Source organism: Pholis gunnellus (assembly GCF_910591455.1).
Source record: "Pholis gunnellus genome assembly, chromosome: 18".
NCBI classification, from domain to species: Eukaryota; Metazoa; Chordata; class Actinopteri; order Perciformes; family Pholidae; genus Pholis; species Pholis gunnellus.
The window spans coordinates 8845353-8858872 of NC_136545.1; the positions used below are offsets into that span (position 1 = coordinate 8845353).

General features: G+C 43.0%; 1 protein-coding gene across 1 annotated transcript; it reads left to right on the forward strand.

The window, feature by feature from the left end:
* Nucleotides 1-6034: 6034 nt before the first annotated feature.
* dusp4 (dual specificity phosphatase 4) lies at nt 6035-12886 on the forward strand (the record flags this gene model as incomplete). Its single annotated transcript, XM_079179147.1, has 4 exons — nt 6035-6404; nt 7802-7929; nt 9772-9991; nt 12498-12886. 4 exons carry the CDS (start codon nt 6035-6037, stop codon nt 12884-12886), a joined length of 1107 nt encoding a protein of 368 aa, XP_079035273.1.
* Nucleotides 12887-13520: the final 634 nt, after the last annotated feature.

Below are 13520 nucleotides of genomic sequence, written 5' to 3' on the forward strand. Positions count from 1 at the left end.
CACCGTTTCATCCTGTGCTACTTTGACTATTCAAAAACACACACAGATATTTGAATGAGGATCAAGTGTTTTATTCTCTGTCTTTCTAGTCTCAGTCCTCACTCCTGATGGTTGTGCTACTATAATGCATAAAGTTGTCAGGTTTGGGTGGTCGATTGTTTTCCTTTCTTTCTTCTGTTTTCAAAGTTTGTAGTCAGAACAACCGGGCTATCATTGTAAATGTGCCCTGTATTGAATTTTCTTAGTTAAATAAAGGTTACATTTAAAAAAAAAAAAATGATTTCCTGCCAACTGAGGCTCCTTTTGGGTCAGGGGTTGTCAAACAGTGTTAGCACATAAGGCTGAGGAGGAAGTAAGCAACCTAATGACCAAATAAGAAACCCACGACTCCCATTCACAATAACCGGTGGGAGGAAAGAGGCAATAAGGCACGTGCGTGTGTGTGTGTGTGTGCCGACAGAGTGTCTGCAGCATTGGGTTCACTAGATTAGCATGTGAGGTCCAGACAAGAAGGGATTCAATGAAATGACCTTGCATGTGTGTGTGTGCGTGTGTGTGTGTGTGTGTGTGTGTGCGTGTGTGTGTGCTCAGTAAGTTGGTCCATTGAAATGGGGATAAGCAGCTGGTGACCTGTTTTGTTACTCATTAACCAACAGAGTCTCCACAAGCAGCTCTGGACAAACATGACATTAACTCAAAAAATATATCCCAAAAGCTTTGGCATCACATGTATTTATCCAATACATCAATCCGGGTTCATAGGAATACCTACATTTTATGTAAAGTCTGTTTAATGTTTAATATCCCTGGATTTTAAAATCGGAAACAAAATCTGGACGGATGCAACAAGTGGCCGGGGGGACGCAGGTAGACGTTACCGAGTCTGAAGGGTTCACGAGCCGAAAAGGTTGAAAGCGACGAATGATCATTTCACTTAAATATCAAAACAATGATGTTTTTACTTACCCCATCATGCCATGTAGACACATTTCTGTTGAAATTCTATCGCATTGTTCATGCTCTAAGCAGCACAAACTAAATTCTACTCACAGCCATTGTGCTGCAGAGGGTGGCATGTTATTGTGTCATTTGGGTGGACCAGCCTTTTGCATATTATTTCCATTGTTCTAAAGAGTGGAAAAACAGAAAATAAGAATCTGTCCTCTGATGCACTTGACCAACATGCAAAAAATAGCACTGACAAAACGTGTATCATCCTTATTAGTGGGTCATTCCGGTGGGAAGGTTAAACAGTTTGTCAGCACCGAGATTTTTACTCTGACATAAATTATGGATCCGCTCTTAACAGAGTAACAACCTCCACCACACCACTCACTCAACTCTCGCTGCCTCTGTCCTTTGCCCTCCTTCTCTCTCTACTTTTTTTTCGGTTTATCCCCCCCCCCCCGCCCTCTGTTTCCTAACAGCATCTCTCTCATCATTTGAATCATAGTTACTCTTATTTTCCCCCTTTCGCACTCATAACTCTGTCTCTCCTTCATCCTTCCCTCTCCGCCTCTGTCGACACACTCACACACACATGACCAACGACACTAACTCATTCATGTAAATGTTTGCGGCACTCAGTCAAGGCTTAACCGTTGGATTAGGGGATTAGAGAGTGGGGCAGATCTAGAACGTACACACAGGAAATACACAAACACACGCTCACGCACGTTTGAGTGTGTGTCGTTGTTCATGGTGTGTTGCTGTTTTAATTATCCTGCCTTGTAGACTTTATACTCAATGTATGCAGGCTTTCCATACTGAAACAACAGCACTATTATTGACTACTATGTATTACATATGAACATACAACTAGTTACATTACATACAATTCATCTAGAGCTCATTTAAAGGGTCACTTTGACATTTTGGGACATACACTTTCTTGCTCAATAGAAAGCGGCATGAAATATGCTTCTGTCTGTTTTTAATCAGCATAATGATGTCCTACTCTATATATTCCTGATAATCTTTTTTATTATTGCTGTTTTCTGTGCTCTGGATTTGAAGGGGTTTTCTTGTCCAGGCCTTTTAGCGAACTCCACTGCATTTACAAACGTTGTATCACTGTAATTATGCACCGTGGCTGTAAATGAGAAATAAATAAATGACAACATTATACAGAGAGAGGACGATGAGGTTGGAAGAAATAGAGACAGCGCGGGGGATGAGAGAGAAGTACGAGAGATATTTAACAACACTGACGTGTGCAAAGCTCAAATACAAAATACTCTCCCTCTCTCTCTCTCCCCCCCCCTCCACCCCTCCACCGTGTTGATGGATGACAGCATGCGGGCGCGGGATGTGAGGGGATGAATGGATGGACAGGGGGAGAGCCGAGGGAGGGAGGGAGGGATGACATCAGTGCAGAGCCTGTTTCCACCCAATCCCCTCGCAGCCCCCCCCCCCCCCCCCCCGGACTGTCTCCGCCCTCCTACACCTCTCCCTTGTTGCTACGGCAGCAGCACCATCCCGCCAGTGCGAGGCATTGTTTAGGGTTGGTAGTAATGCGGCGGGGTGTGTGTGTGTGTGTGTGTGTGTGTGTGTGTGTGTGTTTGTATGTGTTTATATGGGACACGAGAGGCTGCAATCCAGCACAAGTAATCACCTCTTTTTTCTTACTCAGTCATCCATCCCTCACCTCCTCACCTTCCCTCCTCCCTTTCCCTCGTCGTCCTTCATCTCCTCATCATCCCCGTTGTGCCTGTCGCTGTCTCCTCTTCCTCTCGGGTCTCAACATTCAAGGTCCTTTCATTCATGATTTATTTTTGCTGCAGTGCTCGCACTTCATGCTCACGGGCAGCAAACTTGACACACACGTTAATATCATGCAAGCCCGAATACATGCCATGCTACATTTTTCTGCATAGAGTCACTTTTGTTGGATGCACTGAACACAATGTGATCCAGAACCTGAACAAATTAGTTGACTAACAACTCATCAAAAGTGAACGGTTTGATGAGAATGACGTGAATCAATCTGTGACCGTCCCATGCACCAGATCTCATCCCATAAAACCTGTGAGAATATTGAGCGACGGGTTAGGCAGCGCTCTCCACCATCATGTTCAAAGCACCACATGGGGGGAATTTCTTGAGAGATTAGAGTGCTGCGGGGATGACGTAGTTTTGTAGGCCAACCCCAGATGCTATAGCATCGCACTGGTTCCCTTGTAACAAAAAAAAAAAAAAAGCCAAAGGGATTTTTCCATTGGATTATAGATTAATGCAGAAATCTGTGATAAACACAACTTTATGATACTTACACATTTTGCAAGATTATCTTTACAAATGAACACCACTTATATGATTTGTTTTTATGCTATCGCCGGAGGTAAAAAGTGACCGCGTGGGGCTGTAAACTAACTACACCGCGATCACATGAGCGTGAGTATGAACAACGAGGCTGTAAAGGGGGACCATTCGGCATGATGATGTTCTGTACTCTCATTTAGCCACTTATAAGCCCTTTATTAAGTTCATCATAGAACAAAACTTTGAAATGCGTTTGTTTGTAAGACCTTATTTCAGGCATCTAACCAAAAACCCATTAAAAAATTAACATTCAGGAGAGCTCCATAAATATGGAGAATCTGTGGCAACAAGCATTGAAGTAACTCACCTTATTATGTTGGTCTGTACCTTTTGTAACCCATCTTTGAATGCTCAAACTTTGAGATTTGTTGACGGTGTTCTACATCTGCAACATGGTTAAAGGGGCACTCCACCGATTTGACACATGGAGATCAGTTTACAAGTCATGGTCTAGTGTTAGCCTGTGTATATGAGAGCTTTCTTTTTAAATATGTGTCCTGCAACTTTATGAAAGTGCAATACTGAATTGCTTTACTCCTTTGAAACCGAGGACATACACTACATCTAAATGTGTCGAAGCAAAATATTCTCATGGCCAGTAACTCTGGGTAATACGTATCCTACAGAAATCTCAACATTTCATATCATATTGTACAAAAATATATATATATATATATATTTCCTTCATATAATACAGAAAGTGACTGCTCCCTTTTTTCACAGAAATTTGCATTGTGTCCTTATAAGCATGCAACATTTCCTCTTTTGAGGTTTTTTTTTTTGCCTAGTCTAGTCTCTCTTTCTTTTTTTTGCCATGTCAGACAGGAACCGTGCCGTTATTACCAAGGATTTCAGCAGTTTTGGTTACCGATAGTCTGCTTACAAGTGTCATTCCCGTCAGATCATACATGTATTACATCAGCTACGTCTTGTTGGAATATTCATCAAAAATACATCCCATTTACAACACTTTCTGAGTTGAGCGTAAAGGCCAGTGAACAAAATGAACACAGCTATTTACTGTATGTACATATGCTCATGTTTTCACCCATTCACAATACATCTGTCTGAGAATAGTGCAGGATTGAATCAGGATTTTCTTTTTTTATGAATGCTGTTTATTAATCGGCCTCTTTCAGCTGGAGTGTGGTGTGTCTGTTTGTGTCGGGGCGTCTGCCTCTCCCTCCTCTCATCTGCTGCCGCGCTGCTCTCTTTCCTCTCGTAACCATGGAAATGGGATCAACATGCAAATACCTGAGCACGCACACTAAGGCTGTTTGATACCAGATGCAAATTGCATTTCCGCTCGTAGGATTACACACCCACACACACACACACACACACAGAGATGCACACTCAGACATATACACGCACACAAAAACGTTCATGTGCGCACGTATTCACACCCACCTGCCGTCTAGCACCTTTCTCAGCACATTATATCAGACTTTATCAATATAGCAGGTGAAGTAGTCGCTCTAAACCTTAAATGCAAAAAAAAATATATATAGTTAAATGTACAGCTTAATTTAGATCAAAATGCTGACCTCAAAGCTGCATTAGTTGATGTTTAGCCACGCGGAGGAAAACTGACAGAAACACTGCTAATGCCATCTTATAAAGTTGCTAACATGTTAGCCAACAGCAGCCCACTTTCACATCCAGTGGAAACAAAGCTGCATTCCTTAGCAGTTGTATTTCTTGGCCAATGATTAATCTAAGTCTAATATTCACAGTTTTTTTCTAGCTTTGTTTTTGTCTCCGACAGTCCTAAGAAAGAATATCTGATACTTTTTTACAAAAGTTCTGTCTGCCTTTTGGTGCTAGGCAGGCAGCATGCAGCATGCAGTGGGGTTTATCACAGTTCATTTTGCTGGACATGGAGGACGGTTTAAATGATAGAGACTGAATACAAAGTATGTTTTGTGGCTTAAAACTAATTTAAAACAAGCAAAAAACTGATAAGGGGCTAAAAAGCTCCATATAGTCGAGTTGCAGAGTTGTGTTTTAATTCTCAGTGGTATCATGTATGTACAAACGCGCACACTTTTCACATTCATTTTTTTCAAATATTATTATTTGAAAATAATAATAAAATAATATTTTAATGCACGTTTAAAGACTTGAATAAGGGCATCTTCCTTTTGTGGATTTTAGGACCGTTCATTTAGAATCTATTTCACCTCTTATTTCATCATTAAAATACTATTAAAATGTGGTCATGAGGCGGTTAAGGTTTGGCTATTGGCAAGCTCCACTGTACGCCCCATGGAGTCCAATCTCCATCCCCATCGCCTCTCGTTTCATTGATGTCTATTTCGTTTATGAATGAACGGCAGAGGAGGGAAGGGGGCGGGACTCTGGACGCTTTGCGATTGGCTGCTATCCGGTTGACGTCACCTCCGCCGTGACGCGGGGCACCCATTCACAAAAAAAAAATAAAAATAAAGAGAAACAACCCTGAGGAGAAACACTCGGGAGAGGGAGCGGGGAGAAGGAAAGAGGTGACCGGGACTGAAGCGTGAAGAGTAGTGCGGCTTTTTTTTTTTTTTTTTTACAATGCGCGTGTAGAGAGAGCGCAAAAAAAAAGCAATCCACCGCAGGATCGGAAGTTCTTGCAGGGCGGTGGGGGCCCACAGCGAGAGAGACACCAGACGGAGGAGACAATTAACCGACAGTGCAGCCGACACACGCAGACCGAAAACAACGTGCGATGGAGGACCTGGGCGAGATGGACTGTCCGGTGGTGAAGCGGTTTCTAAAGGACGACAGCGCCAAGTGCCTGCTGCTGGACTGCCGCTCCTTCCTCGCCTTCAACGCGGGGCACATACGCGGCGCCGTCAACGCCCGCTGCAACACCATCGTCCGCCGCAGAGCCAAGGGCTCCGTGCTCAGCCTGGACCAGATACTGGCCGGGGACGAGGAGGTCCGCGGCCGCCTCCGCTCCGGGATGTACTCCGCCGTGGTGCTGTACGACGAGAGGACGCCGGACGCCGAGACGGTGAAGGAGGACAGCACGCTGACTCTGGTGCTCAACACGGTGTGCAGGGACTCCTCCGGCACACAAATATACCTGCTCAAAGGTAGCCTAAATATGTTTTTTTTTTATTATTATGACACTCAGCCTTTATGGGTCCGCTGTAGCATCCGATGAGAATAGAGTACATTCACCAGCAGCAGCATTTGGGTCAACACATTTCAGGATTCACATTTAGTTTAACGTGACTGCGCAGTGGTGTTTATTCTTTGATTCAACCGTAATATAGGGCACTATCAAAATTATGTTAAGAAAATGTATTATAATATTGTAATAACACAATACCTCATCATAAACACATAGGTGTCTTTTTTCATTATCTCCAACACTGTTATATCCAAATACAAATATGGAGCTTCTTCTTTGTGTTAGTACACATATTTTGAAATGACAATAACTTTGATAAAAGTGTACTTATTTGGAAGATTATAATGTTTCTCTTCAGGAGCCAATAATAATAATAATGGCTCCAAATTTAACGAATGGCCTCATTTCAATTGAAATGTCACCAGCCTATCTGGTAACATTTTTCAACATAATCAATATTATATTATTGCCTCCATAAAAATAAGTGGATATTGTTTTTGTACCTGCTCAATAGCGTACACACCAGATCATTTAAATGTCCTCTTAACTGTCCCTACTCTATTTGTATGCACTGGTGTAATTTTTTTACAACACACACACTCACTCACTCAGTCACTCACAGCTACACGCATTCACACACAGACCAATGGCCGTGAGCTGAGTGAATGAGGTAATGCCGATGCGTAGAAGCCACATCTAACCGTAGGGACTTACAGGACACACATGATCCTTTCAGAAACAGTCGGGAAGCTGTACAATCTCAAATCAACGCTCGATTTACCCACCAGACTATATTTAGACTGCGGGGAATTTGAAAAAGGCAAAGCTGCTGCAAGCTGTGGCGCATTCTTTTTTTTTTGTGTGCATCCTAATGACGTAGTACGCCTTGAAGCACACAGGAGTGAATGTGATTAGTTTATAAAGATGACATTTCCCAGTTAATCTGATGGGATCCCTGAGGTGCAGGGAGCAGCGGTCAAGCCTGCAGATGTGTCGAGAAATACAGCAAAGGGATGATGAAATTGTTTTCAAATCCACGGTAGTAGAACAGAGTAGGTCAGGGGTCGGTTTAATAGACTTCACGTCAAGCACACTCAATGCAGAGGTGAAAATCCTGGTGCAGATTGTGCTGTGATGTTTATGTGGGTTGCCATGTTCCTTTTGTCCGCTACCGTAGTGTTTTATGCACATAAATCCCCCACAAAAAAAAATCCTTCTTTCTGTCATGATCCTGGAGGATTTTAAAATCTGTCTGTGGCACCATAGCAGTAATTAAATGTCCCGTGTTTTACTATCCTATTGTTTCCAATGTGATCATTTGAGATTGTATTTGAATCGTGACGTCTCCTTTGCCAGGTGGATACGACAGGTTTTTCTCAGAGTACCCGGAGTTTTGTATAAAGACCAAATCCTTACCGACCCTCACCAGCCAGTCCAGCATCGACTCTGCCTGCTCGTCTTGTGGGACACCTCACCACGACCAGGTAAGACCCCCAGGAGACAGACAAACTCAAAACCTCACACGCCTTTTCAGCCAGAACACTTTAAATAGCAAAGTTAACATACACCAGTGTCCGCCTGATGTAGATCATGTGTAAACTGCTATTAAGTGTGGGCTTTAACTAAAGATTTCATGAATAAATGTAAGAAATGATCACAAATGCACCTTTTAAATCATTTGAATTTATTATTTCTTGTCACTCAACTCTGTAAAAATCAACTTTAGTTGCAAACATTGACACGCAGAGCTGCTGTGTGCAAACACTGGACGTTATTTGCTTTGCAACATTACTGTTGTGCACTTTCCCACGATCGTTCAACCGCATTTCCCCCATCCAGTCTGGGTTATTCAAAGCAGTGAAAGTATATTTACTTATTTTGTTTCATCAGTCTTAAGTCCATGTGAGAGAAAAAAAAAAAAAGCAACGTATGAACGTTTTCTGTAAAATCCACTATTCGTAATGACAGGAGGTCATAGGTCACTATTGATTCCCCTCTGCGTCACTTCCTCTGACCCGGGTGGTGTCGTTTGGTTGGTCGGTGATCTGCTGTTTGAGCCCACAGATTTTATGCAACGTTCACAGTCACATGTGGTTCGGCTTTAATTCCCCCTGGAACGCATGAGGAGAGAGACGCCAGACAATACAGCCTCTGTGCGTTTTCTAAGAAAAATGCTTGATAGTCTCGGCCGTACTGATAAGTGGGATTTTTTTTGTTTTTGTTATTGAACCAATACTGTAGCTTCCTGCCCTCCTCACATTACATCTCTTAGCAGTATTGATCATATCCTGACGCTGCGTCATTACCGAGGTCGTCAGCGGCAGTGACATAAACAGACAATTAGTCAATAAGTCTCACTACCGGTATAGACTGCCAGCTGGCTGACCCCTCAGATCCAATGAAAGATTCAAATCTACTTTGGGTAATGTTTTAAAATAATATAATGCGTTCAGTAGAAACATTTCCTCTTTGTGATAGACTGCAGAACACTAGATAAGACACAACTTGCACAAACAAGTTAATCATAAAACCTATCTTTATAATTATGGAAGCTTCGTGTTTGTCATTATGAAGGGTGACGGCGGTGTTGTAATGTAGGCTTAGGCATTAAATGTTATGGCCAATAATTCATATTTTCAACACAAATTCAAATTTTTTATGTTCCGTGAGATACTTCCTTTTTTTCGAGGATGTGCTGCTGTAGTGGAGTATATTTTTCTCAGAATAACTTTTTTTTTTTGTTTTCCACTGATAAAGTGTGATTGCAGAATATATACAAGGTGTCCTCAACGAAGCGTGAGAAAATGGTGAATGTAAATCCCCAAGATAGATCGGTCGTACTTAGGGATAAGTAAAAATAACCGCTCATTTTTCCACTCAGTTTTATGGTTTGAGCTGAGTCAGTTCATCAGATATTCACTTCTTACAGAGAGATGTGTTTCCTATAATAGAAAAATAACTCTGCTTGAAACTAACAAACGAAATAGCCCGTATCAAATGACCCTGCATTAATTACACAGATAATAAGCAACCCCCTGTCAGATGAAAGGCGCACCTAATGTGATTAGAAAAATATTCAAGCGAGGTCACACTTATACTGGAGTCATCTGCCATCTGGCCTCTGCTGCACAACGAGACAGTGAATTCTTTGTCTTATGACGTCAGGAGATGTTTCTTCATCTAAGGACTCCATAAGTGAAGACTTAGTGACTGAATGAATTATGAACAGACGGCCTTTAGAACAGAAAATCGGTCTCTTCACTGCTGATTTCTAATGAAATAATAAATGAATCATCCTCCTCCCATCTGTCTTTTTTTCCGTCGAGGGCGGCCCGGTTGAGATTCTCCCGTTCCTCTACCTCGGTAGTGCCCTTCACGCCTCAAAGAAAGAGGTTTTGGACGGCATAGGAATCTCCGCCTTGCTGAACGTGTCCGCCGACTGTCCCAACCACTTCGAGGGGGCGTACCAGTACAAATGTATTCCCGTGGAGGACAACCATAAAGAAGATATCAGCTGCTGGTTCCTGGAGGCCATTGAGTTCATAGGTTAGTTAATAAGTGTGTGACGTGTGTGTGTGTGTGTGTGTGTGTGTGTGGTGTCTTTGCAGAACAAATGCTTTCCCATGGTGGGTGACCATAAATGAAACGAGCTCCCCTCAGGCATGTTTTGTACTTTATGTGGTTTGATTTTACGTTTTTGCATCATTTTAAGTACATAAAAAAAAGCCCGTAAATCTTGTTCAGCATGTCTGTCAGAACATGTTTATATAATTCAAATCAAATATTCTGCTGATTATGAGCAGAAAAATAAGAAAATGCCCACCACAATTTCCTAGAGCCCAAAAGAATATCTCACGACTTGTTTTGTCCAACCAAAAGCCTAAAACCCAAAGATATTCAATTTACTGTCATTCAAGCCAAAGAACATTCTAACATCTGAGAATCCAAAATCATCAAATATTTAGCATTTGCTTAAAAGATGACTTAAATAACTTTTCTTTCGATGGACTAATTATTACAGTTCTTTACTTTATTTAAATCTAATGTAACATCTTTGTTTTGTGTGCTTCTTCCTCACTGCTGGGTTATTTCTTCTGTTGCATTTTCGGAGAGTCTGATCATTTTTCCCAGAAAAGAGATTTTAGAGAAAAGCTTTAACGTTCACCAGGCACACTGTGCATGTAGAGCAGGCACACAGGATGACAAATCAGACATGTATTCATTGGGATCTGTTTTGAATTATTAATAATTAGTAGCCCTTCATCACACATGTCAGCAGACGGTTTCCTTACTGGGAGTGTGTGGTCGTGAGCGTGTTCTCTGATGTGTGTGTGTGTGTGTGTGTGTAGGTGCTGGTATGCGTCATAGTTAGCTGCTGTGGGACCAGAGTCTGACTCATCCACTGTTACCGGGTGAACAGACGCCGTGTTGGAGTTACCTGAAATGTGTTTTGTGTGTGAAAGAGAGAGAAAAAAAGCACGAGACAACAAAGATTGAGAGATTGGGGGGGAGGTGTTAGTTTATAAATCAAGCATCTGTGCATGCAGAGAAATGGCAGTACATATTATTCTGCTTGTGTTCCAGAAAGGTCGTGGAGTGAACTGGAATCAAAGCAGTCGTTTTATATTCAAACAGCAGCATTGTCACTATGCAAAAAGAGTAAAAAAAAAAAAGTCCCTCCATTATCTCCTTCATATTCTGTGCTTCTAATTTCCTGCAGGGCGCCACACATGCTCCACAACATGACTGTCCAACTAATCACTCAAACTGAGGCTGTTGCGGAAATTGAGTTACTGTAAATGCTTTAATCAAACTATTACCTAAATCTGGTTATTCACAGTAACAAAGTAATAGCATGCGGCCAAACAGACTGAAAGAGATGGAGACATAAATAGGACAAGGGAGGAAGTGTGAGAGGGGCCGATGACTCAAATTGTTTTGCGCTCGCGTGTTTTAGTTCAAATGTGATTTGCTGCTTTCTCACTTTGACACTAGTTTGGCTGCACAGAGAGGGGAAGACATGAAAGTGTAGAGGAGAAGAAATGAAAACAGTTTGAGGCAAAGCTGTGCATCCGCTGAGTTATAAATACTCGGTGGATGTAAAAAAAAAGTGCATTTCGTGTGCCATTCTGTTTGTTACGGCTCAAGGTGTCCACACAAAATGTTAATGGTTGACATTAAATTCCATTCTTCATCTGTTCAGAAGGCACTGTTCTCAGAAATACAAAGAAAAGGCTCAACATGAGGTTCAGCCCAGAATTATTTAAATTATTTTGCACACAAGAGGCACTGATGGAAATGTAATGCATGCATTGAATGTGAACTGAGAGCTACATTTTGAGCTGTGTCAGTGTTATTTGCCTATTTTGGTGCCACCAAGTTCAAATGGGGCCTTTTTTTTTTGCTTGAAGATGAAATAAACCCGGAAAACATTGTCATTGTCCTTGACGGAAAATTGAGCTCGCAGCAAACCACAATGAAATTTAACCTCATACCAACCGAAACAAAAACAAGTTGAAGAGGCTGCAGCCATGCCAGCAGCTCTGCAAGGCTAAGCTTAAGCACAGCACCAAAACAAAAACAAGTCTTAGGAGTCTACAGCCATGCTAGCGGCTTAGCAAGGCTAAGCTTAGGCACAGCACTGATTTGAGTAAAATGCTAATGTCAACATGCCAATATACTCACAGCGTGAATTCATCATGTTTTCCATGTTCACCAGCATAGTTCAGCGTGATAAGCTGAGCCTGATGGGAATGTAATTTGTTTTGCAAGCAAAAGTATTGGAGAAATTCAAAGTTTAACCTGAAGATGGCATTAGAGGATAAGTCAGACTCGAGGATCACCATAGTCATTGGGGTACATCATCTGGGAACCATGCATGTTCAAAATATGGTGCCAATCCATTCAGTAATTGTGAGATATTTCACTGTGTAAGTGTAAACTTTGTTTTGTTGGTGGCGCTGGAGGAAATATATTATATTTATTATCCATGGAAAAGGTCTAACCTCTGACCCCCCCCCCCCCCCCCCCCCCCCCCCCTCTCTCTCATCAGATTCAGTGCGGGACTCCAGTGGGCGAGTACTGGTCCATTGTCAAGCAGGCATCTCCCGCTCCGCCACCATCTGCCTGGCCTACCTGATGAAGAGGAAGCGGGTGCGTCTGGAGGAAGCCTTCGAGTTTGTGCGGCGGCGTCGCAGCATCATCTCCCCCAACTTCAGCTTCATGGGCCAGCTGCTGCAGTTCGAGTCCCAGCTCCTCGCCACCTCTTGCGCCGCCGAGGCGGCCGCCACATCGAGCCCGCTGCTCGGACCCAAGTCGGCGACGACCGCCACGGCGACGGCGGCCACGCCCACCTCGCCGTTCATTTTCAACTTCCCAGTTTCCGTGGTGAACTCCGCCTACCTGCACCACAGCCCGATCACGACCTCCCCCGGCTGCTGATGGATAGCACAGTCGCAGAACTTTCCCCCCAAATAACTAACTCAGAACAGACCGGACTGCCATTGGCTGGAAGAGCGGTCAATCTTTCACTGCCCGCTGCAGTATGTACATGCTTCCAGGGCGGGGAGGCGAGAAGCGTCACGGTGCCTGATTCAAAACTCAAAATACTGACAAAAAAAACTTTTTTTCAATGTCCCGAGACCAGCCAACGCTCCTTCCATTCTAACACAAGAGTTCTTCAGATTGACCAAAAATGAACTGGCTTTCAAAACTTGTTCCAGCAAACGAGTTCGGACGGAGTGTTGGTCTCACTGGTTTTTCTCCCGAAAAACAACAACATGCACAGGTCAGACGCTGACACAGAAAGGCCTGAGCAGCAGCAAACACGCTCTCTCTGCCTCACTCACTCACTCGCACACACACATTCATGACTACTGAATAAGCTCAGTATGAAGACAGGGCCTGTTGCTATGGAGACAACAGGTCTTTAGGAGAGGAGATGGACACAGGAAGGAAGGAGGAATTTTAAGCACCCGCTCCTTCCCCTTTGGGTGTCCCTCCTGTTGCCGGACAAAGGAGATGGATGGAAAAAAAGAGGGGAGGAGACGGTGATAGAAAGCAGGAGCCTCTTCCG